Raw genomic sequence first — 26,695 nt, forward strand, 5'->3', positions numbered from 1 at the left:
GTAAATAAATGTAGTAACTTTTTACGGCTGAAGACACCATCTCCCCTGCTCTCCAGGGTCGCTGCCTTTTCTTGTTATAATACATATTACAATTTAATATTAATATTAAATTAATATTATCGGATGAGTGATTGGATTGACCAATGACAGCACGCCTCTCAAACTTTAGGAGAATCAACAGTGTGGCCGCTCCTGATTGCTGAGAGCCGCACCAGCTGAGTAAAATGTAGACTGCAGCTGCCGCTGTTGCTTCCTCAAGACTCAAAATCGTTCTCCGTATCTGCTGGTGCTCACAGGTCAGTGCAAACATTTCCCACCTTCTGCCTCAAATAATTACGTGTACATTTGCGTTTACTTATAGACTAATGTGTTATTTACGGAGGTTTGGTGAAATGTGGGGCTTTTTACGAGCCCTCATGGGGGGGGGGGGAGAAGAGGGGGGGATAAGGGGGGGGACCCTGCGCTTCGCTTATTGTTGCCCTAAAATAGATCAAGCCACTTGTAGGACCTTCTCTATACAACATGTCTTGATTTCATTTTGTCTCGTCATGTAAACGTCGGCTTGTTCCGTCAGTAGCATGTATTTAATCAGAACAAAGTGTTTCTCTTATGTACTCTGTCTGTCGGTGTCGCTGAGATATTTCGTGCATGTCGGAAGCTGATCGTATGAAACGCCAACAGATATGACCAGACGCCGTCTGAGAAATTATACTTTTGTTCTGAAACTTTTTGGGGGGGATTTAATCTCTGCTTCAACCACATTGTGTGTATCAATGCACATTGACGACATTGTGAATGAAATATGATCATTAAGGAGGAGAATCGTGACCATTATCAAACGCATGTAGTTGCATCCCCGCCATCCGTGTTTCTGACCTAGTAACCTGGAACCACTCCTCGTGAGAACACTTTCTGGAGTGAGTCTGGAAAGCACACCGAGGAGAAGACAGAATAGACAATCAGTGGTTTTTCAGGTTATGGGCCGCTCCAATGTTTCTTTCTTTCTTTTTTGTTCACATGAACACACTTCTATGGGATTGTAACCAAGATGCACATACAAGGAAGTATGGAAACAAATAGCTGCCTGCCCTGCAGGATCACATTCAAAATACAGATATATTTTGTATTTGATCAACATAAATTAAAAAATACTAGTTAATTTGCAAATAATTTAAACTTCACTGCATAAATTGGAGAGACGGATGTGATTAAGATCTACCGTTGAAGTCTGTTTCTGTTATTTACTCTCTGCGTAAAGTCAACAGAAATTCTCCAACGGTTACGGTAGGTGTTGTAAACAGGTTTTGTGCAACATGCTGTAATGTTAAGTCTTAGACGTTGAGGCGGATCCTCCCACAGGAATCTGTGGAATGTAGCCTGTGTTGGTCTGTTTCTTCTCTTTTTAACCGGCCTTTTCTAAACATTAGGTAACGCTCTTTTGGCCATGCGGTGCAGTCACATGAGCAGTTCCACGACAGATATGGGACGATCCAGAAGTGACTGAGCACACTCAATCATGTGTTAGTTGCCCTTGAGTACAGGAGGAGCTTTCATTACTGCAAACAGAGGAGGACACTATGCCCATGTGTGATTCAGGAGCTGACTGCCACACTGTCGTCACTCTGATTTGGTCATTTAAGAATACCACCATCGGCCTGCTTTTGGGTTGATCTAGCATGCAGCTGGCTGAGCTAACAATCAATATCATCAAAATCATATCTGATGTGAGACCATTTTTATTTTATTTTTTTAAAGGAGCAGGAATTAGAAAAGTTACCCCAACCAAGCGGAAACCTCCGGTGAAGAACATGCCCAACCTCACAACAGAAATAAACCTTTAAAACCTGGGGAAAAAATGGTTTTAGTCTCTATAGCTAATATGTTCACGAGAACCGTAAAGGGGTTAGATTTTCATATAACTCACCAATATAAATTGTATTTAGGGTTAAAGTATGACATAATTGAGGGGGTGGCAGCTTTAGGGCTCCTCAGAAACCTAAGGGTGACGTCACAGAGACATATGTCCAGATACAGTCTATGATCCAAATGACATCCTGAATATCATGACCTAGTAAAGTGAATTTAAAAGAATCATGTGAGAGCATCAAGATGGATCCGGATTAACGAACCAACCTCAAATTAGCATGCCTCTGCATGGAGTGTTAAAAGAAGAATGTTTTACTGTGAATGCTGAAAATATCAGCCAGAAGAAATCATCCCGTTTTGGGAAATTATCCAGACATTCATCTCGGTGCACAATGACGCAAAGCTGGCTTCATATCTCAAACCTTTTCTGTATATTTGAGCTCATCCAGTCGACAGTGTAGCTCTGCTTCATGCTACTTTTGCAAAGTCTGTTTTATGTAAATCTTTTCATCTGGCATGGCTACTGGAAAAAAAATAGTTAATTGATCAGTAGATCCACAGAATAACAATAAGCAATTATTTTTGATAATTGATTGTTTTCCAAACTAAAACATTTATTTTTATTAATTGATAGTAAACTTCATATTTGGCAGTTGGTCGGCTGTGATTTTGACGTTTTCTCGACCTAAATGATAATTAAACCAGGAAAGCAATCATCAGATGGAAATCTTGCAGCTTAGACCTTAAATAAATGTGAACAATACAGTAATACAGTGTGCTGTAGTTTTTCATTTGTGTTCAAAGTCACTCAAACTGACCTCAGTGGAAGAGCAAAGCTCTTAAAGGTACCGTGTTTAGTTTTTTAACCTCTAGCTGTTAAGAGTGGGTCCCAACTGTTTGTTTATGCGAGTGAGTGATGCAAGTGATGCATACGCCTGCTGATTGACAGTTGTTGGTGGTGACACGTTAAGACGTGCACTGCGACTCACAGAGGTTAAAAATGTGAACGTGCCTTTTTTTTTCTTTTAAATCTGATTTGCTAATGTTCAATCAGTAATAACATGCATCCATTCCATTTTAATCTAAACACAACATTTGTCTCTTAATAATAAAATCTGACCTTTTTTAAAAATGGGATTTGCTGGCCAGATTGACTCATGCACAATGATTTTAAAAAGGCAAAGCACGTTTTCTTTGACCTACAGTGTAGAGGTCATTTGTCCTGATGCTGTGTTGGTAGCCGTTGACGTGTGTGTGACCTTTGTTCCACTTCACAAATCCCATCCTCCACCCTCCCTCTCCCCTACATTTCTCCACTGTGTGAACATGTGACTGTGAGTGTGCGATTTCACCAGGGAGGTCGAGACCTGCAGTCTTGAGCGTGGTTGTCTTGTGCAAGGTCAGCCTTTGTGTCCTAAAACCAGGATTGAATGTGAATGGAGGAGGCTGGACGTGAGTCCGTCAGAGGGGGGAAGCAGATGAAAGATGTCACATTAGCTTCAGCAAACGTCCAGTAGCCGCGCAGTCACAAATATATGCACTGAGAGCGATAGGTTGTCATTTCCTGTTCAAACGTTCACGGCTTTCAGGTAGAGTGTCGAAAGTAAATCCATTGTCCAGGAGCATCCGAACGCTTTATACCTGTTTATACACAGTAATATACCGACTCATCCTTCTATTTAGATAAATTCCCTCAAGATGTGCTCATGGTGACCCTAATGTCCCAAAAGGATTTATTTGTTCATCTTTTGCACATGATTCAAAGAGTAATTAATGAGTTGGACTGAAGCGGATTCAGCATAAAGATCCAATTAAATCAAAAGCACATGAATGTCATGTGTCAACATTTTGTGTTTTTAGAACAGAATCAATAGTGAAACATTGTCTGTTGTAATTTCCTGAACACATTTGGTTTCAGGTTTAAGAAATGTACTTTCCTTTTTTTTTAAAGCTACAGTATATTAGACTGAACAGCTGTAATTAACAATCATTTACACACCAAGGATGTGGAGAAGCCATTGTTTTAGATGGCCATGACATCAAGGTTGCAACCATTGATTCTTTAACCTGCTATCACAACGTATTGCCATCATAATTTTTTAAGTACCCAGTTTCTCATTAATAAGATCCTCTTTACTGCAGACAAAATTATTTGGTTTACAAGACACTTAACTTGCTATAACGGCATCTCTTTAATCACAACACTGTCTGTATGTATACTGTATGTGTCTGTATCATCTTGGTCAAACATGACACATGTCTTACTCTTACATGAGATGTTGTTAAAACAAGAAACGTATTGTAAGTCGCTTTGGATAAAAGCACCAGCTAAATGACATGTAATGTAAAAGAAACACATATTGTTTAAGTTAGAAGAAGTTGTCCTTTGGATTTTGCCATAAAATGACAAAAGTCTGTCAGATTTGACCACTTGTAGCTACGTAAGTTACTAAGATCACGTTAGCTCAGCGAGTTGGTCAAACACATTTGGTTGACTTGATGCTCTAGTTCGCTACTTGCATGACATGCCAAGACTTCAGCTAAAGGTACTGGTCAAAACGTCAGCTCCCTCACACGTTGATTCACGTTGAAGACGTGGAGCATGAACGCTATGACGAGCGCCTCAGCCTGGGAAGGAACTATTTACTAATGGTAATGGTAATGTAAGCTAGTTTGCCAGATATGCTAATATAATACATTTCTCCTATTTGTGTTCTTGGTTTTGGAAGGTCTTGAAAAGACTCCACCCTCATACACAAATGTTTGCAGATTCATGTAACTGCAGAGAGAAAGCTGCTTCTGATATGTGGAAGTGACTGTCTTGCCAAACCCGGGATTACGTTTGTTTAAAGGCGCCACTTGTTACATTACCCTCCAGTGTTACGGTTGTAATAATGAGCTCAACTCATTTAACCTAACAGTCAACATCCAAGCTGACTAGTTTACTTTTCTTCTGTCTGTGCACCGTCTCACGAAGAGGAACTTGAACATTTTTGAGGAAATCAAGTGTGACTGACCAAACATGTGGTTTTCTTTTTGTAACTTCCCGGCTGTGGTTTCAAAACTACAGCTGTAGTTTACTCTCGAGCCGCAGTCTTGGTGTTCTGCTATGTGTCAAATGAACCAGCTGCTCTCTCCCCCTCTTTTTTCCAATGTCTTGTGTGTGTGTGTGCGCTTGGGTGTGGGGTGAGCCGGGAGCTGGCTCTGCCATTGGCTTGTCATCTTCCCACTCCAAGTATGGAGAGTGGGGGTGGGGGGGGGGGGTTGTTGTATTACCTTTTGACTTCAACAACTCTCTCTCAAGCATGACTCATGTCATGTTTTAGTGCTGAAAGGATCAATTGATTAAATGTTTCAGTAATTTTCCAATGAAACAAGTGAGAAATAAAAGCTTCACATTCTCAGGTTCCAGCTTTACACAATAAAACACGTTTGTGTTTTGTACTCATGTTCAGACAAAATAAGACATTTTAAGACGCCACTTTGGCCTCTGCATAGTTGGGATTGCATTTTTTTTCAAAAAGGTAGAATTATTCGAGAAATTATGATTATGGATAGTGGCAGCTTTCAAGTTTTTTGTTTATATCAAACAGAGAAACAAACATTTGCATGTTAACAAAGCTGTTTGTAACTAAATTGTAATTTGATGAATACATTTTGAATAATCTATTGGTTAGGGCGGGCCATATGACAATTTAGCATCAATGGGATGAAATATTTTGATTTGTCAAGAATTAAATTGGCCTAAAAACTGACACTATTTTCTTGTTATTCCCAGGTAGTATCTAGACAATTGTCTGTATTGTTGTGTATATTGATCTCATAACATATAATTACATACCATGACAAGATTTAGAATAGGATGTTATCCATACTGCCCTACCGCCACGTTTCAGCATTGTACATTAATGTTACACTCCACAAACATCCATGTGTATTTAGCTTGTTAGTCAGCAGATTCCACTTAGCTTAGGTCTGCTTCTTTTTAATCTTTTTAACAACTTCAGCAAGAAAGGGTTCACACAATCTTCATTTTTCTCATTTCAAAATGCAAGAAACAAAAATGTAAGATGGTCTCTACTGTAAATTAACACAAAATCTGCTCATATGCTCAGGTTTATGTGTATCAGGCTTAGTGTTCACAAACTCTGGGATATCAGTAAAAAAAAAAAAGAGAGAATTTGTCAAATCTATTATGTGGAATACAAAAACATTCTCGTCATAAGCGTGTAGTTCTTTGTTCGCCAAGTTTCACCTGTTTGGCCGCTCGGCAACACAAGAATTGCACACACTGTGTCCAGATAATGTAAGATAAGACATTGGTGATTCAATCTTGAATAAACATCACTCAAAATGTTTAAGTCACTCAGATTAGTTTGAATTCTGATTGAATCTGTGGCTACCATTACCTTTTTAAACTGGTTTTGCAAACCTGATAACTACTTGTAATCCACTCTTATATCAGTTCAAACTGGGTTTGAATGGACCTGTGCCTGAATATTGCTCCAGTGAGTGGGTAGTGTGGCCTCATGTGTCTGTGTTTCTATTTGAGAGGGGCGGGTTTCTGCTATTCATAGTTGTGAGAACCTCAGAGGTCTATTGGAGGTCAGTGAATCCTTCTAATAGCAACGGCTGCAGCAAAGGGCCGGTCAGATAGTTGTACTGCTCCGCCTTTGGACACTGTCTCTACCAATCTTCATATACACATACTTTGGGACTGTGAGTATAGAGACTTATTATATCTTCATTTGTCAACAATCGGTACTAAAGTTAAATTAGCTACATTTGATGTGCTGTCAAAGATGGGGTGTGATCATCTCGTCTTTCATAGTGGCTAATAGGAACACCTGTAAGACTTACTTCTAGTGTAGCGCACTGTAGTGTAGCATTGTTTAGGATTTATATTCCATTTATAAATACTTATTAATCCCGCAAGGGGACATTTCTCGCTACAGCATCATATATATATATATATATATATATATATATATATATATATATATATATATATATATATATAAATGTGCCGTCTGCATTAGTTATGCACTCCTCCAGCTCAAAATCACATTTAGTTTCTTTGACAAAAGACAGTATTAGTGTCTTTACTCCAAAGAATACTGTCCTTTACTGCCTAATCTTTGATATTCAGTTCTAGGTTGTTGTTTTTTAAAGGAATATTAACTGTAAGCAAAAACATAAACTAAATCAGCTCTGAGTAGTGTCTGCAGTCGTACTCTCAGGCTGTGACTGAAAACAATCATTTAAAAAAAAAAATTCTAAAAAGAGTATTTTAGAATTGGGTGTGTGTGTGTGTGTATATGAGATAGTATTTTCTTTTGTTATAGAGCACAAATCTACCTGAACAGCTTGACTGAATCTTGTCAGTGCTTTTTGTTGTGGTCTTTGAATATATATATATATATATATATATATATATATATATATATATATATATATATATATATATATATATATATATATATATATATATATATATATATATATATATATATATTAAAGGGATCATCATTAATCTCTTTTGATCCTTTACCACATTCAACAATTTACTGCATTTAAATTGTCATGAAAAGTACATTATAGAAAAGTAGCTTATCTACAATACCTTGTCCCAGTTGGCAATGGTCCCAGTTGCCATGAGATCTGTGGTAATAATAGAAGTAGGTGAGAAGTCAATTGTTACCTACTGTATGTGGTGGCAGTTCATTTACCTACAGGGCTGTTATCTAATGTAGAGGTCAAATCATAATTCACATAAAGCCACATTAAATATGGATATTACTGTGTTTCCATATTCAGATGTTATAGTTGAAACATACCTACAGGTTAGATAGGTCCTACTAGAAGTTGAGTTTAAATAGTTGTTTCCTGCCAAAGTCTAAACTGCATTTACATTAACTTAATTACTTAATTTCTTTTCAAATTAAGTGAAACAGACTTATATCCAGTTACGTAAATGTGCTTTCAGCCCAGTGAGTTCATTTCTCAAACATCCAGACCAGAAATCCTCCCTTCCCCTCAGACATACTGTAGGAGAGTAGTGTTAATTGTACAGCGTCTGTGGTCATGTCTGTATAATCTTTAAGGACTGACATTTCTGGTTCTCTTAAACAAAAAATTATTATGATTTAATTGTGTGCTCTGAATAATTCCTGTTACGGATCATCTTTGTTTTACATATCTAATGAAGTTAGACTACTTTTAAAAGGAAGGCTACAACGACAAGAATACCTTAACATGGAACGATGAGGTAAAATGAGATTTTCCTGAAAAAGGAAAATAAAGTGTAGCAAACTTAATATTTTAAAAAGTGCATGATAGACAGATATATAAACACATTAAAATCAACTCAGGATATCTCTGATTTATTGAAGGACATACTGTTAAGATCTTTGAAGCTAATGTTTCTGCTGTCTGATGAGCCGAATGAAACAGAACTTTTGAACTATTAAACGCGGTAGAATTTTAATGACAAATAATCAATATCACTAAGTGGTGTATCATCACTGAATCACAGGGATGAATACCTCTGCTGTTTTATCGCCCTTCCTGCTGATTCACTGTAGATGTATCCGTGAAGCTTTATTTTGGTTACATACTGTGTGTTTATGTTATTAGTACATGATCATGCCAGAAATGTATTCATACCAGTTCTGTATTGTTTAACTTTGCTTACTGTCAATTGCTTGACAGTGACTAGAAGAAATTAAAGTGTAAAACTAAAAAAAACATGTGGCTTTTTTATGTCAAGACAAGTAAAAACAGTATTGTCACCTTTTTTTAAGAACCTTAAACAAGAGAAGTTTGGAGATTTATTTTGTTTGAAATAGACAATTTTCTGTCAATCGATTAATCTTTCTATCATACCTATACCTTTTTGCTTTCAGAATAACCATTAAAAACAAACAAAATCAACATTAGTAATAATCTATAAATGTGTCAAATCAAAAAAAAAAGTAAATTAATTTGACAACGGAAAAAAAAGATTGCCTTACGTGTAGTGTATTCAGTATAGCATGTACTGTATTTGTGACACGATGACTGGAACCACTATTATTCTTCTGTGCGAGCGGGTTCTGATGTTTCTCTGTGATGGTCTAAAACAAGAGACCCATTGATTAACAAAAGATCAAATTCTACCGCCTGCTGGATACTGCATCCTGAAAGAACCGCATTGTTGACAATTTTTTTGTAACTGTCTACTAAAATCTCACATTAACATGCTGTCATTATGCTCATCATGAATGTTAAATTAGTTATTTTTAAAATAAAACATATTTTAAAAACACAAGTCTGAGCTTAACTGGAAAAGAGAAACACACGCACACACACATAAAAGCAGACACAGTTTCCTAATGTAATTCTGTCTCTGTTTCCCTGCAGAACAGTCATGCAGGCTCAGGAGGTCCTGAGACAGCTGCGGTTTCCCGAGCTGGAGGATGTTCGGCAGTACATGCGCAGCTTGCCCACCAATGCCCTCGTGGGGATGGGTGCCTTCGCCGCCATCAGCACCTACTGGTTCGCCACCCGGCCGAAAGCCCTCGCACCACCCTGTGACCTCGGCCTGCAGTCAGTGGAAATGCCAGTAAGGGATCTCTTTTCTTTTCCTCTGGTAGTATCAAATGTCTCTATATATATATGAGACATTTGTATATATGTGTGTGTGTGTGTGTGTGTGTGTATGATGCTGTAGCGAGAAATGTCCCCTTGCGGGATTAATAAGTGTCTGTCTGAAGGAGACTAGTCAGACCTCATTCAAGAATAATATTGGGATCCTTCCCAGAAACATTAAATCCAGCTGAAGCTCTTGTAATTACGAGCTTTGACATCCTCACTCCTCGTCACACTTTGAGTGCTAACAAGTTCATCTACGTTAGTTAAAGTTGGCTGTGCTGGTGAAGTGGCCTTGTATCCCTTTGGTTGATGTTTAACCTCCACCAGCAGGATACTTTTTCTTTTAGCTAGTTCTGTAGTTCATGGGCTGCTGACTACTGATCATCTAATTTACCTCTGCGGACCGGATGGAAACCCTTCATTAATAACTTATTAACATTAACGCACACTTAATTGTGTATTAGAAAGTGAGTATTTATAGTTTTTTTTATTTATTAAAGTGCACATGCCATGCACCAGCTAGTGTTGTCCCACTGTTTACTGTCCTCAAACAGCTCAAACTACAGTGTACTATGCAGCATCCAGGTTTGTGTTGTTACCAAAATATCCCAGAGAGCCAGGTCATGCCGAGCACAGGTGTACCACAAAATACACCTGTGCTCTCCGCCTTCTCCCTTGTGCTCCTGACTAGAGACATGTAATGGAGGTCGAGGTGTCGACGGTTTGGTCAGTACTGCTCTTAACATTGTGGGGGTTTTCTTTCTCGTAGGGTGGAGAACGTGCAAGAAGGTCAGTGCTGAACGACAGTGATGAGCTCCTGACTCACTACTACAGCGACGCACTCACAATGTACGAGGTGTTCCAACGAGGGCTCCGAGTATCAAGTGAGTTTATCACTATCAGTTGCACGTGAGCCAATTTTTTCTAATGAATGTAGATAAAAGTGAGTTTTCTTTTCGAAGACGACGGACCATGTCTCGGATCAAGGAAACCAAACCAGCCGTACGAGTGGCAGTCTTATAGTGAGGTGAGGCGTGGACCACAGACATGGAAGTCTAACATTGAACTGTTCCACAACACACAACTAGTCGAGTCTCAATAGGTTTGAAAAAATAAATGACAATAGACTTTTGTTTTGTTTTTGCACAGGTGGTAGACAGAGCGGAGAACATCGGCTCTGCTCTCATTCACAAAGGACACTCTCATACAGGAGACAAGTTTATTGGCATCTTTTCCCAGAACAGGCCAGAGGTACGACAAATGGCATCATCTTGTGCTATTATCTTTCACATTTTTGTCTGTTCATTCACTGTGTAGACCGGCCTTTATTTCACCATTTTGTAATGTTGCCATCATGTATTGGGAAGTCAGAAAAAAAGTTAGATTTAGATTACTGTTTGAGAGTAATGACCTGAGTAGTGTCCACTTGTATTTTTGGGTTTCACCATTTGATGCGCTACATATATGACCAGTTTCCACATCTCTAATGAAATTTATTTACGTTAATTCTCGATTTGACACACAAAAAACGTAACTCAATGTCCAGCTTTTACCTGCGCTTTTTGAAACTGAGCAAAAGCCGTCCCCACAGGATGTACATGAACTGAGGGTATTGATTCTTAGCCAAGATATCAACACTTCTTTGAGTAAATAAAAAAAGAATGACGAGCTATACGGTGTAAAAGCACTGACTGTTTGGATTAATTTATGATTAACTCAACTCGCGGAAGTGTTTGATGTTGGTAGCTGTTATGAAGTAATTTCCTTTCAATAATGTTCTTTCTATTCATAATGTTAATCTATTTAATGTGTTTTTTTGTCACTTAGTGGTCCATTTCAGAGCTGGCCTGTTACACATACTCCATGGTGGGTGTTCCATTGTATGACACACTTGGCACCGAAGCCATCGGCTACATTATCCACAGAGGTACACCTTCAAGTTCACCTTCAAACGCCACATACCACCTGCAGTTTTATCCCCACGCTCTAGATCAAGGACACTGATATTGACACTAACTAAGTGGTTTATCTGGTGCCATCTGTTTTTCAGCTGCTATCTCAACTGTGATCTGCGATGTACCCGAAAAGGCTAAGATGATTTTGGACTGTGTCGATGGGAAAGGGCGAACGGTGAAAACCATTGTGCTCATGGAGCCGTTTGACAGCGAGTTGGTGACGCGTGGACAAGAGTGGGGCATTGATATTCTGAGTTTGAAAGACTTTGAGGTGAGAATAAGAACATAACCTTCATTCTGGACATTAGGAAAACATCTATCTCCTGAGGCCAATCAGCAAATGTTCATGAAAATTATCTGTGCCTCTGATGTTTCCGTTTGAGTCACACCGTCATGTTCTTGTTATAACTAAATGGGAGTTAGGCCCTGAGGCGCTGCTGGTTAATAGCATGTTTGTTATCAGCCCTTCCTTTAGACACGCGGTCGAATAGTCCTTTTCGGTTAAAAAGGTTCCCAACTGAGTGAAATGACCCGGAGGTATCTAAGTGAACAAAGAGTGCTCGTCGAATTCTCTAAATGCAAAGGAAAGGAGCTTCAATGCTTCGTTACTTAGCTCCTTTAGCATAGGAAACACTGGACCTTCTTTTGCGAAAGGAAAGGAGATAATGCCGACCCACAATTCCTTGCGGCGGAAAGATTTAAAGTGACGCACCATTCGGCCGTTCACGAGAAAGTCATACTTTAAACTGGGTTGTTTAACACTGTAAGAACACAGACAATGTATCTAAGATGCACTTTTTTGTAGTCCATCGCCTGAACATTGTGGTTTCACCGCTACAGACCAACGTCACTAACATCCGCCTGCCGTCGCATCATAACTGTGTAGTTTAGTGAAAGTGTAGTCGGATTCTCTAAACATCGCAGTCATGAATTCTCCTTCCCATCTTTTCTTGACCCCGTGATGTTTTCCACAAAGGTCAAGGAAAAGTGGTTAGACGTTAGGTCATTTTTTGACTATTCAACCGCAGCCTGCATCTCACAATATTAACTTTTTCATTTGTTCCAGGCCTTGGGTCAAGCCAACCACCAGAAACCAGTGGTGAGTGTCCTGCTGAATACATTATGTTACGATTTATGTTATGATTATGTTTGACACTACTAAAATATATAATCTTGCACATTTCAAATGCAATATCAATTCATGCTTTATACGCTGAAGTGTTGATCTGTGACCTGATTACAGCCCCCTAAACCAGAGGACCTCGCACTTATCTGCTTTACATCCGGTACCACAGGTAATTACACAACTTGTTTCCAAATCTTTTGGAAATGTCTTCATTATGTATAATCATGATCATCGCTTTGCTTTCAGGAAACCCAAAAGGTGCTATGCTTACTCATGGAAATGTCATCGCCAACACTGCAGCTTTCATGAAAATGACAGAGGTAAACAAATAACAAATAACAAAGTATTGAGTCTTAAAATAAAAGGCATTGTCTAATGTATGTTTTGATTTCAAGTCCTCTTTTTTTTTTTAAAGGTGGATGCTTCTGGTTTTCCCAATTCTAAAATACTCTTTTTAGAATTTTTTTTTTTAAATGATTGTTTTCAGTCACAGCCTGAGAGTACGACTGCAGACACTACTCAGAGCTGATTTAGTTTATGTTTTTGCTTACAGTTAATATTCCTTTAAAAAACAACAACCTAGAACTGAATATCAAAGATTAGGCAGTAAAGGACAGTATTCTTTGGAGTAAAGACACTAATACTGTCTTTTGTCAAAGAAACTAAATGTGATTTTGAGCTGGAGGAGTGCATAACTAATGCAGACGGCACATTTAGTTGTACTACCATTATCTTGGTACGCACAAGACACATTGTCATCGTCATTTATTATTTGCCAGACACATAAAAAATGCTGGAAATGGCATTCTCCCCCTCTACACTTTTGGCTGAATAGCGCCGCCCCAATGTCTGAAACCAAAACGACATCCTTGCATTCATGAGATTTGGATAATATAAATTGTAAAACTTTTAGCTTTTTCAAAGACCTTGCTTACAATCTGAAATCTCTGCCTGACTCGGGTTGACCCTTTGTCCCCTTTTTATTATTTGTTGTCCGTCTCACCTCTGTTCATCTCTTCCCCACTCCTCCACTCCCTCCCCCTGTGTACGTTGTTGTCCAGGGCATACTGAAGCCCAACAGTAAAGATGTGCACATCTCCTTTCTCCCTTTGGCCCACATGTTTGAGAGGGTGGTGGAGGTACAGTTCACCAAGCTTGGCCTGCATACATGCATGTGTTTGGTTTTGTTTTGTGTCCTCCACAGGTACACTGCATGCTGGGCATCCATGACATTCATGCATCCTACCTCCCTCTAGCTCACATGTTTGAGAGAGTTGTACAGGTATGTGCTGGAGTTGATTTCCTTCAGATGTGTTATACAATGAAATAACAAGTGTGGTTTAATAGAAAAGCATGTTTATTATCCTCAAAGTAAGGCATCAAATAACCTGCAGCTGAAAAACTGAGAGTCTGTGTGCTGTGTGATGTTATGCAGTGACACCAAAAATGCAGCGTGTGTGTGTTGGTCCTCCGTTGTTTTGAGGAGTTTGTGATCAATGGATGCCCTTGACCTGCAATGTAACTTAATAGCACGACCAGTAATAGCTTCTGGAAAATACTGCAGTGGGTTTAAATAACGCACACTGGATATTTAGGGAAATGTTCACAACACTGCTCCCTTGTGGTTAAATTATCGCACTGATTTAAATTGCAACATCGAGGAATAAGTAGCTCTCTTGTCATCAGGGTGTCATCCTCATCCATGGGGCTCGAATCGGCTTTTTCCAAGGCGACATTCGACTTTTGATGGATGATTTGAAAGTGCTGCAGCCAACCGTTTTCCCCGTGGTCCCACGTCTCCTCAACCGCATGTTTGATAAGGTCAGAGTTAATGCAATGTTACTAAAGTCATATTTAAGAGAAGAGCCAGCTGTTTCACTATCATTTTCCAGAACCTCATTCTCCTTCTTTTTAAACAATTATTTATTAATTGACTGGAGTCTCATTTATCTGGTCTGCTGCCTTGTTTAATGTTTGATATCAAATGTGGTGATTAAAGTTAAGCTTGACTCAATTACTCGCAGGTATTTAGTCAAGCCAACACGCCGCTGAAGAGATGGCTGCTCGATTTTGCTTTCAGTAGGAAGAAGGCAGAGCTTAACAGGGGTGTGGTCAGACGGGACAGCATATGGGACACACTCATCTTCAAAAAAGTGCAGGTAAACGGGTTCAACTAAAGCTTACTTCTTCCACTTGATCTTAATAAGATATCACGCATACTTAGCTCTTAATGACGGCGTAAATAAATACCTATTTTTATACATTTTATATTTCATAGTCTGTGCTATTGTTAAAGGCATAATTGTTAATTTTTATTAATGATCTAAAAAGCACCGATCACATGACTAGTTCCTTACAGTAATTTGACTAATTGAGTCACCGGTAGGTTTTATGATTTGTGATAAACATTGTTCTTCCTGTATGTTTCACCCTTTGCAGGCGAGCCTGGGCGGTCAGGTCAGGCTCATCATCACAGGGGCAGCGCCGGTGTCTCCAACCATCCTGACGTTTCTACGAGCTGCACTGGGCTGCCAGGTGAGCCACGTCCCCTTTCTTTAAAAACTCATTTATTGTTTTGTAATGTTTGCGTGAATGTCACTAAAAACACGTTCTGCACTCCAGTTTTATGAAGGCTACGGCCAGACTGAATGTACAGCTGGGTGCTCCATGTCGATGCCCGGGGACTGGTCAGCAGGTAAAGACATGTGTCCCTCTTCATGTAATACAGCTTAAGAGTGAAATGTACACAGTTCTGTCTTTGAACCATTAAACTGAACTGTGTTTTGTGTCTGCAGGTCACGTCGGGCCTCCTCTGTCCTGCAATGCCATCAAACTGTTGGATGTGGCAGAAATGAACTACCTGGCAGCCAATGGAGAAGGAGAGGTGAAGAGGGCTTTTCAGTAACAATTAAGTACATAAAGTTGCACAGGGAAATGTATTTATAACTTTAAGTAGACAAAGAGTTTGGCATACTATAATATTCCAAGTATTCCATTAAAAAGTCAATAAAACATAATTTAAAAAAAATCATAATATAGCACAATATAAAATGCATTTAAATAAGTCTGGTAATACAATTTTCTAAAAAAGGTTATAGTAAAGTAAAAAATAAAAACTTCATAAGTCTCACAATGTAGCTGCAAATTCAAACTTTTGAAGAAATGTGATTATCATCAATATTGTCCCCTTTAGGTGTGTGTCAAAGGACCAAATGTATTCCAGGGATACCTGAAAGATCCCGAGAGAACTGCAGAGGCAATCGACAAGGACGGGTGGCTGCACACAGGAGACATCGGGAAATGGCTTCCTGTGAGTGGAACAGTCTGACGGAGCGCTATTCATCTATGATTATTGTTTGGAGTAGATGTAATTACGCCTCGTGGCATAGCATCAGTTGCAACCCTAATTTCGGTTTGTTTCTCTCCTGCTTTGTTGCAGAGTGGCACTCTGAAGCTCATTGACAGAAAGAAGCACATTTTCAAGCTGGCACAAGGAGAATACATTGCCCCAGAGAAAATAGAAACTGTGTATAGTCTCAGTGATCCAGTGGCCCAGGTGTTTGTTCACGGAGAAAGCTTAAAGGTAAGTAATTCATGTGAAACAACTTGTGTAGCGCCAAATATCAGACTGTTATGATAATGCACAATACAGTTTCTAGTATGGTTCAATTTGTGTGGCATTTATCTTCCTGTTATCTGCGTTACATTTGTTCAGGCGTGTCTGGTGGGGATAATCGTGCCGGATCCAGACTTTTTGCTTATTTGGATCAAGAAAAAAGGGATTGAAGGCTCTTACTCTGAACTGTGCCAAAACGAGGTGAGAGTAATTCCTATCTGCAGCTTAAACATGTCGCTACAAGTGTTAACTTTTTTATGCCTGTTTTTAGGATGTGAAGAATGCCATTCTGGAGGACATGCTGAGGTTGGGCAAAGATGCAGGACTCAAGTCTTTTGAGCAGGTGATTGTTGCCATGTTTGACTATATTACAATGAAAATAACTTTAAAAAACAATGTAAATTCAAGAACACATGTAATTCAATATTCATTCTTAATTTTTCATCTTTAAATTTCAGCTGAAAATATTTGGCGACGACCGAATGAAAATATCAAATACATTTTGTTTAGTTCTTTAAAGGGCATTTTTTTGGAAAATTAAGCAATTTGAATCCACAACCTTGTGCATTAATAAAAAAAACTTTGAATGCTTCATTGTGAAATAATCAGCAAATGAATTGATAAAAATGCAATTATTTTGTACACATTTTCATTTTGGCTTTTACTTTGTTATTCAATTTGCTTTTGCTCTACTTTTCCTCTGCAGGTGCGAGATATTGCGTTACATCCCGAGATGTTCTCGATCCAGAACGGCCTGCTGACACCCACCCTGAAGGCCAAGAGGACTGAGCTTCGGAGCCACTTTAAAGAGAAAATTGATGAACTCTATGCCAAAATTAAGATGTAAACTGGGATCAAGGAGTACTGTCAAAAAGGTATAAATAATTTAAAGCACACGACCAGGACCCCATTGTTAGTTGAGGGGCTTTGTCATTGATTTGTTGGTCAATCTGAGCTAATGAGTCTCAACCTTAATGGTACAGCTACTGGACTTCCAGTAGCTGTACCATTAAAGTGTTCCTGCTATCACTGGCAAATTAGTTCATGTCATATTTCTGGTCAAATTTACCGAAGAGTAAGGGTTAAAAACAAAGGGGAAATCCGACCTGCTCAATAAATCTGACTGCTTCACGGTCAGAAACGTGAAAACATTTCTTTTATTCTTGGGAGCCGCAGAATAAAATCGTATAAACATGCTTTTACAACAGTGACTTATATTGACTTCATCTACCAGTGTATTTGATGTGTTGGTCTTTCTATTTAAGTTGGTATTTAATATAATCATCAAACCTGTAAATAGTGTTTCTGCAAAGAAAAAACGAAAATCTATTTGTTTGAAGAGTATTGTGCCCGATGCTCTGTTCTAATCCCTGCATTCCTGTTAAGGACTGCTACGCCTGTTTTAGTGAACAATTTAGGTAATGACCTATTGGGAATCATACTGCTTGATGGACTTTTTGTGCCTTTTTCTATTTTCTTCACACTCGCACAAAACTGTACATGCAGTTCCTCGTTTTTAGATTTTCAAATGTCAGTGTCACGTGTTGCAGGATAAAGCTGCATACCATCATTTGTAGAATCACTTCAGTTTTTAGGGTAAATATTTAAAACACTGGTACCATCGTTCATTTAAAGAAGCTAGTTTTTCAAATTAATTCCATGTCCTTGACTACATTTCACGTTAACTTTCAATTTGTTTTTCTTGTGTAAAATGGAGCAGAATCTCAGTTGTTTGACAAGATTGTTTTGAATTCAGAGGGTTTTACTGAATTATGATCTCTACACATTTATTCACATTAAGGCCTCTTTCACTTTTCAAGCCATATTATTCTTTTTGGTCCTTTTTTTTATGACAATGTTGAAAAGGGTAAATGTGCAGTTTTGTTAAAAGTTGTGTAAAGTTAAAAGTACACTTTATTTATTTCTCAGCTGTACCAAATAAATACTTTCTTCCAAAAATGGTGTTTAGTTTGTTTTTTATACTTTGAGGAAAAACATGTTTATGCTGCTGCTGAAGGCAGTGTTGTCAGTCCATACGGTACTATGACATTTTCATAACTTAACTGACTTTTTATACTATACATATAACAAACTTTTTCAGGGTATTTTCTATGACCTTTCATGAACTGCTTCACTCTGATTTTCCATGAAATGGCATGGGAAGACAGTTTTGAAGACCGGTGTGTCATAACATACCGGTGTGATGTTACAACATTTTTGGTCCATAGTATTCATGCTATATTATAATGACTTTTGTGACATTTGTAACAATATACTATGATAATTGTATGTCATACAATGACTTTAAATTACCTACTAATTAAATGTGTCCTACTGGATTGCCAAATAAATAAAATCATGCCACGGAAATGTGGTTTACTTGTCTAAAATAATCAGAAGATGTGTGACTGTCTTTATACATTCCTGTAATAACTAATGTTAGAACCTGGAATTTGTTTTTAGTTGTCTTTATTGCAGTCAAAGGAATTATTAGAAACATCATATCTGATAATGGATATAATTACTGTCGGAACAAAGCATCACTAAGAAGTGTAACAATTGAAAAGCAGCATGCATTTAAAAACACTAAAACATGGCAGAATTGTCACCAGTTGGAACATTAGGTGAGCCGGCGTCCTGTCAGCAGACTGCTCTGCCTCTTAACACTGCGTCTTGGACCGTTAATGTAAAATGTGATGTCTACGTTGGGATTTGATGATGGTGCTGACGCTGCAGCCAAAGCAGTAGTATTTCCTCCGATTCCCTCGGCTGCGAAATGTGTTTTTCTACCACTTCTGATGTACAACCAGTACCCGCTCTCCATGACACGGATGCTTTACAAGCTATTACCTCTGAGCGGTCCGCTTGGTTGTCAGCCAGTCGTGCTCTCACTGATGGGTTGTGGAGCTCCTGTTATGACCGTGTAGTTGCTCCACATTCACTACCTCTTCAGATTGCTTGTGTGACATGAAACTCACCCTTTACTGGGATTCAAAATCTGCCATACATTTGAGCAGGATCTGATCGGAGATATCCCCATTGTTTTGTTCAAAGTCCTCCAGGCTCTCTAAGTAGTCCTGGTCGTCCTGTCCGTCTCCCCACACGTCAGCCGCTGCCTCCTCTGGACACACCGTGCTCTCTGGGGCCTGGCTGAGTTCAATGTTGCCTGCATCATCCATTAAGTAAGCCTGGTCTTCCTCATCCTATAAGTGAACAGAAAACATTGGTCATAAATACACCATGTCTTTGAGCTTTAAAAGAAGACAAACATGAGTTCCTGGCTATTTCAGCAGTCATTTAGGAAGTGAAAGTAAAGCAAACTAACCAGTTTCATGATATAGCTGACGCAGATTTCCTGTGGTAGTGGGTAACCTGTAAAATTAGAATATTTGATCTCACACAGGTTGCATTGCCACCATTGAGCACTCCCCATAAACAGATCATGTAGCCTTCATTTGTTTAACCTTTTAAAAGTCAGTATGGTAGCTCTTAAAGTCATAACTTACTTGAGGACCTGAAGTTCCTGCATTCAGGATCGTGACACTTCTGATACCAAACTTCCTCCTTGAGGTCCACAACAATCCTGCACAGGAGAATGTAACCAAATCAGACAGGAAGTGGAGCACACTTCACACACAAACTTTAACAAAACATGAAACATACATACATGATGTTGTTGCTTCTATGAAACCGTTGCACGTTTTCACACCAGCGGTATTTTGCGATGTCGTAAACAAGCAGTTGTTCAACAGCAAAGTAGTTCCATCGTCTGATGCCTGTCAAAGTAAACACATCGGACATGGCTGATATCAATCTTTGCATGGTGCACTCTGACAGAGAATGGTTTGAACACATACACACACTTTGTACATTATATGTACGAATGTCCATAGCAACTTAATGTACTATTAATCTCTACCAACAGAGGCAATTTGATAAAATGTTGCTATCGGAAGCATAATATGAGGAACGCATGGGCAGAAATGCAATCTGGTAACCCACCAGCTATTGTCTGACATTTACTTTTTATTGGTTTGAAATTATCTTGTAAAGTTTTTATTTGTGAAACATTCCAATGGTGTTTTTGCATCTCAAGCTGCTAATCGACTGTAAATAACGAGCAGCGCACAGGCGGAAGTCTTCAGGAATATCAGCTCGCTACACCTAAGCCCCAGAAATAGTCCTTTTTCCCTCAGAGGCTTATCAGTCATCAGACCAATAGCACATGCTTCAGACATTGCATCTCGATTAAAGGAGCCTTCTTGAAGAGCTGTATGAAGCTTCCCGAGCGTTACACGATTATTATTATTATTTTAGCATTTGTCTGTTGCTACAAGGCATCACACTTGTTGTCCGGGGCTGAAACAATGAATCAGTTAGTTAACTAACAAATAATTAATATGCATTTCAATAATTGATCATTTTAGCTATTTTGTCCAGCAAAATTTAAGTTAATAGAATGAGTTTTCTGCTGTTCTGATTTATATAATTGACATAAACTATGGCTTTAGGAAATAGTGACACACACTTTCCCTGTTTTCTGTCCATGTATAGACCAAACAATGAATTGACTGATCAACAAGACACGCAAATGTTTTGAAAATAAACATCTTTTGCAAAAGCATACGATTAGCCCAGACACTTACTCCCATGGACGCCATCCTTTGTTATCACAGTTAATACAAATTCGTCCACTTCTTGATGAGGGGACGACAGGCCGCCAGAAAGTGAACCTGCAAGTGAAAAAAAAGTGACATGAACTAAAACCATTTATGCTGAAAGATCTGAAAATATAATATAATATTGATACTCTGAGTAATTTTGTGCATGCAAAACAGAGAGAAGCCTTGTTGGTCAGTTCAGTGTCACCTGGATGTGTGGCTGATCCCTGCTGGCAATGAGGCCTCCAGGTTTTGGATTCCTTTGTTTCTGGGACGTCCGACGTGAGAATTCTTTGACCTGTAAAACTAATGATACACATAAATAAGCTCTAATGCTGTGGTTTGAGGGAGGTAATATTCTTTTTAGAAAACAGAGCTAAAAAGTGTTGTACCTCATATTACAGACCAGGGAAGCCAAGAACACACTTTCCTCCTCAGAAATTCCTTTCTCGTGTTTGTTAGTAAACGTGTTGTCATCTGCCACCGTGAACGCAGAGTTCTTTCTCACTTTTGATGACTTGTAAAGGCGGAAATTTCTGTTCTTAGTGTAAACACCTGTTTGTTTGCAAATTATAACAATAATTACTGTATAATTGTTTACTGGCAATGTTTACAAAAATTATGCATTGAAAAGGCAATGAATACATCATGAGAAACATTTTACCCAAGTTAGTGTGCATTCCTCTTACCAAGATCAACAAAAAGACACTCTTGGCCATCCTTGTTTTTCACCTGGAGGAACTTGAGGTCTGTCGCTTCCTGCTTGAGCCTCTTGGCCTGTGGACTCTCAGCCATCTCATCTGCCTTTGCTGGCGTCCCCTCAGAGACGGCATGGGATCCGCTGTCAGTACATGATTGAGACAAATTACACAAAGGAGATGGTAGCAAAGACATGTAAATATTTATTTTAACATGTCTGAAAAACCAACCGTGTTTCACTGTTTTCTGCCACTGAATTCATCCCAACATTCAGGATACTTTTGGCTGTGCTCAGGACTGGGTGGAGAATCGCATGGATAAACCTGCCTAAACAAATAAAAGACAATATATATATCAATTGAAGTAACTGAAAAAAAATGTAAACAATGTTGTTGCCTCCATGAAACACTGGACCAACCCATATGTATGTTGTCTTTGAAAGCTGCATTTTGGAGATTAAAGATGAGATGTCGACTGAACTTCTCTTCCGTGCTCGAGTCAAGATTGAGAATATTTTTTGCAGAGCACTCAATCCCATAAACTTCCATTAGCTTGTCACAAATATACTGCCAAGACACAAAATATGGAGAGATACACATCATACAGCTGTATGTCATACATCTTTAGGTAAGAAAGTAACAAGATAAGCTACAACATACACACAAAAAAAATATGGCCGGACGATTTTAATAGCAGATTCTAAAAATATAATGAAATATGGCCCACACATGAAACTTGCGCTTGACTATACTGTATTTCTTAGTGTTAACACTAAGTGGAGTCTTGAACAAGGCAGCTTCTCCAGAAAATAAGAGCAATCAAAGAAAAGTTTTTCCCAGATGACCAAAAATGGCAGAATCAAAGAAAAGCAAGATAACGTAGAACATTTCAGACACGGTGGGAAAACGAATATCTCTTCATATAAGTCAAAAGGAAGTGTGTCTGTTTGATTTGCAATGAAACTGTTGCAGTGATAAAAGTATAATGTACGACAACACTATGAAATCAGGCATCAGACCTACACGTCATACACTGGTGCCGAGCAAGAGCAGAAAGTTAAGCAAATGGCAGCTGGCCTGCTGGCTCAACAACATAATTTTTTTCACGCTAACAAAACACAAGAAAAAGCGACAATAGCCAGCAGCTACGAGGTAGCTCAACTCATTGCCCGCCATGGGAAACCTTTCTCACCGCTCCTTTATTTGTTTACTTACTTTACTAAATAAGTGTCAAGGGAATTCTTTTATAACACCTTTTTGGGCTTTATAATTGTTGAACTGAACAACATATGAATCATTGTTATCTGCAGGCTGCGCGATAAAACTAAATATGTTTGAACAGAATACAGCAAGATGTATTGTAAATGAAGACTGAAAAAGTTCCCTACCTGGATAAGTGAAGACACCATAGTTTTACCATCAGCTCCGTTGTTTGAGGGCTTGTGGAACTCCAAGTCAAAGTAGAGCTTACACACAGCGCCATCTGGTATCACCTCATAGCAGTGCATCAAGGACTGTGTGTAAGTCCTGAAATAAATCAAGTGACAAATCACCATTGATGCACATCATCGCATTGTAATCATTTCACAATGTATATGTACCTGTAGTAATGCCACAGCTCACTGTAACTGGTAACCAGGAAGATCCTTTGACCCGGGGATGTCTTTTCTTTCTCAAGTGCAAAAACATGTACAGCCTAGGAAACGCAAAGCACCACGGTCAGCTTTCTCACCTTCACACAAATACATCTAATGTGCAGTCTGATGACATAGTCCAGCATTACAAAAGTCACATGTTACTACTGCACCTCTTTGCAGCTCTGAGCGAAGCTGATTGCTGTACACTGACGAGGAAAGAGCTTCCAGACGGAGGAAGGCTGGCACGGCCACAACCGAGGTTTGTAGTGCGTGGCCAGAGGTTTCTGCTGGAACGACTGAGCAAGCTGCTCAACCTTCTTCATTCGATCTCCCCACTTCCTCATCTTATCAACCACTTGTGTTTACTTCAACCTGTATTGCACCCAAACAGTGACTTGCTCAAGGAAACTTCAGCAGAGGGGAAGCTGGAACTCTCGTCCTCCCATCGTCCTTCAAGCTGAAAAAGATGGAAATAGCGTTACACAGAGAGATGTCTTTGTTATTAAGCCTGCTGGGTGGACCAAATAATACAAACACCTGTTAATATAACATAAAACAATCCACAATTCAACAGCCTCACAAATGACATCCTCCAAAATGACCATACAGATATAACTTATATAAAAAGGTAGGATTTATTACAAGACTGTTGTATTATACTGCATTAGTTTTAGCGCTTTAGGTGTCCCCAATAAACTGGTAACTCAGTGTATATTAAGTAGATAACATATTGTGTAAATTAAGATTAGATAGATTCCCATAGATATATTCTTCCACATCCTAACAGTATATTGGTATTGTGGTACTGCTAGGTGCAGCTTACATTATTGATTTGATTACGTTTCAATTCCAACGTCTGAACGGTCTTAAGAATTTAAAATATGAATTGCTCTTTGAAATTGTGTACTTGCATCATTATGCTATAATATTACCATAAGTGGCATAAAATGGTTTTAAAATGACAATAATATAGTTTATCGCAATCATTTCTGGGACAAAATTAGTAGTTATCGTGATAGGCCTACTACTAGGCTATTTTGTTTACAGCAAGAAGTATTCAGATCCTCCACTGAAGTAAAAATATCAATACCACAATGAAATACATACGACGTTCTGCAGGTAAAAGTACATAAGTATGAGCAGCCACAATCAAGAAGACATCCCCGTGTCAGAGTTATATCATGTATTATTGCCGTCACGATGCATTCATTTCTTTTATATTCCCAGTATGTTTTCAAATATATAATCTGCAAAGTACCATGTAACTATACATTTGAAATAATAGAGTAAAAGGTACAATATTTCCCATTGGAAAGCGGGGAATTAGAGGTCACGTTAACGTTAGCATAATAACATTTAATTCATAACTAAATTAATGCAATGACGGTTTTAAGGGGTTTAGTTAATAAAGTACTGTTAATTATATTGCGTGATATACTTCTTCCACCACTGTAAACTAACGTTAACCAAATAAACAGAGCTGCAAAGTTAATTCAGAGCTAATCTAAGCAGTAACCGTAACATTGACTTAAACTAGCATTAACTTTAACGTATTGACCTCCAAGTGTATTTACGAGTACATTGGTCATAACTCACCATGTGTTAAGATTCAGCGGTACAACAGTCCAGGCGGCTACGTTACCGTTGTGTTTATGCTGTGTGTTTATGTTAATAATTCAGCCATTCATTCACGTCACTTTCTCAGTTGAAACTGGTTCGTATAGAAAACATAAACAAACAAGTAGCTAGCTTCAGCCTCAGCGTCGTTTTCTTTTTGGCGCGCCCCGAGCCGGAAACAGCACTGCTTCCGGTTTCCGGTAATGAAACGGGTTCGTTCCAGACAATAATATTAGTTGTTACTGTAAATTACTGTCAGTTATTTATTATATGTGTAGCCTCGTGATAAATAAAGTGGAAGATTAAAGTGCATGCACCGTAAGCGTAATGCACCTCTGGTACCAAACACCAGACTTCCGGAGACATAACAAAATAAATAAAAGCTTTAAACACAAGAATAATAAACAAATATACATATAAAACCGCAATTATGACATCTCTAGTCATCTCAAGTGCTCCTCTGTCTGGAAAAAAAAATATTTCCAAGATTTGTTCTTTCATTCGGCTTTACATGGAGGGTATGAAATATGATTGCACAGCCTAATGTTATTAAACAGTTGTGCAAAAGTGTGTGTGTTGAATTAAGCAAAGTTGTTTATGTTTAATGTTGTTGACGATAGGCTATGCACACTGCTGTTGGCGTACAGCGGGAACATTGTTGAAGAATGTACACCACACACTTGCACTCATGATTTTGTAACGTTTAACTCCATGTGACCTACTTACACACAACACAAATACAACACAAATACATTTCGACACAATTTAACTTACACTGTAATGACTGTCTGTTTGTTTTTGTGCCTATGCATAGCCTATTACATAGCCTATTAGCCTAAATATAATAGTCAATACATATAATTTCTTTATCTGTAAATACATTTTTCATTTAACCAAATCTTAATTATAATTCCCCACTAGAAAGGTGTATGATTATTTCAGACAATATAGACCAACCAATAGGCGACAGCACTTCTTGGATCTAGAGGATCCTAAAATTATATATATATATATATATATATATATATATATATATATATATATATATATATATATATATATATATATATGTGTGTGTGTGTAGAGGCTCCCCGTCCCACAACGGATCCAATACAAAATCCTTCTCCTCACTCACAAAGCCCTCCATAATCAGGCCCCCTCCTACCTCACCGACCTGCTCCACCACCACACTCCATCCCGTCAGCTCCGCTCCTCTGATGCCGACCTCCTGTCCATCCCACATAGGACCAAGCACCGGACGTGGGGTGGCAGAGCCTTCTCCATATCTGCCCCCTCCCTCTGGAACTCTCTCCCAAACTCATCCGAGACTGCACTGATCTTTCCTTATTCAAATCGCAAATCAAAACCCACCTGTTCAGAACTGCTTTTAATGTGTGATTGTTTGTTTTTGTTTTTGTTTTCTTATCAGGGTCCGAGCGACTCAGAAAGTCCCTATTTATTTGTTTTATTTATTTAAGGAAGGAAGTGAGAGTATGTAAGGAGTACGAGTACGGTGAACTGAACCCAAAAGCCCGACCACGAGACAGAGTTGGCAGGGATCAAAGTCCAAAAAGGGGCAGGCAGGAATGCAGGGTCAAGCAGGGTCAAAAAGGTCAGGTAAGTAGTTGTGCATTAAGAGGTGTTCATTTAATGTATCAACAGAAGAATACTCAATGGGCAGCAGGGAATCTTTGTAGTAATTGTTTTGCATTTTAAAGATTTTATAAAAAATGACCTGCACTACTTTTGCATTAAGTATTTGTGCAATCCCTTCATACTGGATGCAATATATAACTGCTTTATTTATAGTAAAAGATTAATAGTGTCTACAGTTATTTAGTTGGACAAAGAGAAATGAAAAGCATATGCATGAGTGGATTGTCAGGC

The 26,695-nt window shown here is 38.7% G+C and overlaps 2 protein-coding genes across 3 annotated transcripts; one reads left to right on the forward strand and one right to left on the reverse strand.

The window, feature by feature from the left end:
* Positions 1–205: 205 nt before the first annotated feature.
* Positions 206–17,053, forward strand: acsl1a (acyl-CoA synthetase long chain family member 1a). 2 transcript variants are annotated; one of them, XM_034529854.1, is made up of 21 exons: positions 206–296; positions 9,268–9,469; positions 10,268–10,382; positions 10,461–10,525; positions 10,648–10,749; positions 11,326–11,425; positions 11,549–11,724; positions 12,520–12,552; positions 12,697–12,748; positions 12,826–12,899; positions 13,784–13,861; positions 14,266–14,400; positions 14,604–14,738; positions 15,019–15,114; positions 15,202–15,274; positions 15,375–15,463; positions 15,773–15,889; positions 16,019–16,162; positions 16,295–16,396; positions 16,467–16,538; positions 16,902–17,053. In XM_034529854.1, the coding sequence occupies exons 2-21, from the start codon at positions 9,275–9,277 to the stop codon at positions 17,040–17,042; spliced, it is 2,094 nt and encodes a 697-aa protein (XP_034385745.1). In that variant the 5' UTR covers positions 206–296; positions 9,268–9,274; the 3' UTR covers positions 17,043–17,053. The 2 variants fall into 2 exon arrangements, with proteins under 2 accessions (XP_034385745.1, XP_034385746.1); XM_034529855.1 differs by having other exon boundaries at positions 210–296; positions 9,273–9,469.
* Positions 17,054–18,647: 1,594 nt separating this feature from the next.
* Positions 18,648–25,371, reverse strand: primpol (primase and polymerase (DNA-directed)). Its single transcript, XM_034529857.1, has 14 exons — positions 24,788–25,371; positions 23,362–23,648; positions 23,156–23,250; positions 22,943–23,081; positions 21,974–22,121; positions 21,786–21,882; positions 21,546–21,697; positions 21,249–21,411; positions 21,065–21,162; positions 20,842–20,928; positions 19,863–19,971; positions 19,702–19,778; positions 19,521–19,567; positions 18,648–19,398 (listed from the first exon to the last, which is right to left on the reverse strand). The coding sequence occupies exons 2-14, from the start codon at positions 23,533–23,535 to the stop codon at positions 19,177–19,179; spliced, it is 1,608 nt and encodes a 535-aa protein (XP_034385748.1). The 5' UTR covers positions 23,536–23,648; positions 24,788–25,371; the 3' UTR covers positions 18,648–19,176.
* Positions 25,372–26,695: the final 1,324 nt, after the last annotated feature.

Source organism: Cyclopterus lumpus, chromosome 1 (assembly GCF_009769545.1).
Source record: "Cyclopterus lumpus isolate fCycLum1 chromosome 1, fCycLum1.pri, whole genome shotgun sequence".
NCBI lineage: Eukaryota > Metazoa > Chordata > Actinopteri > Perciformes > Cyclopteridae > Cyclopterus > Cyclopterus lumpus.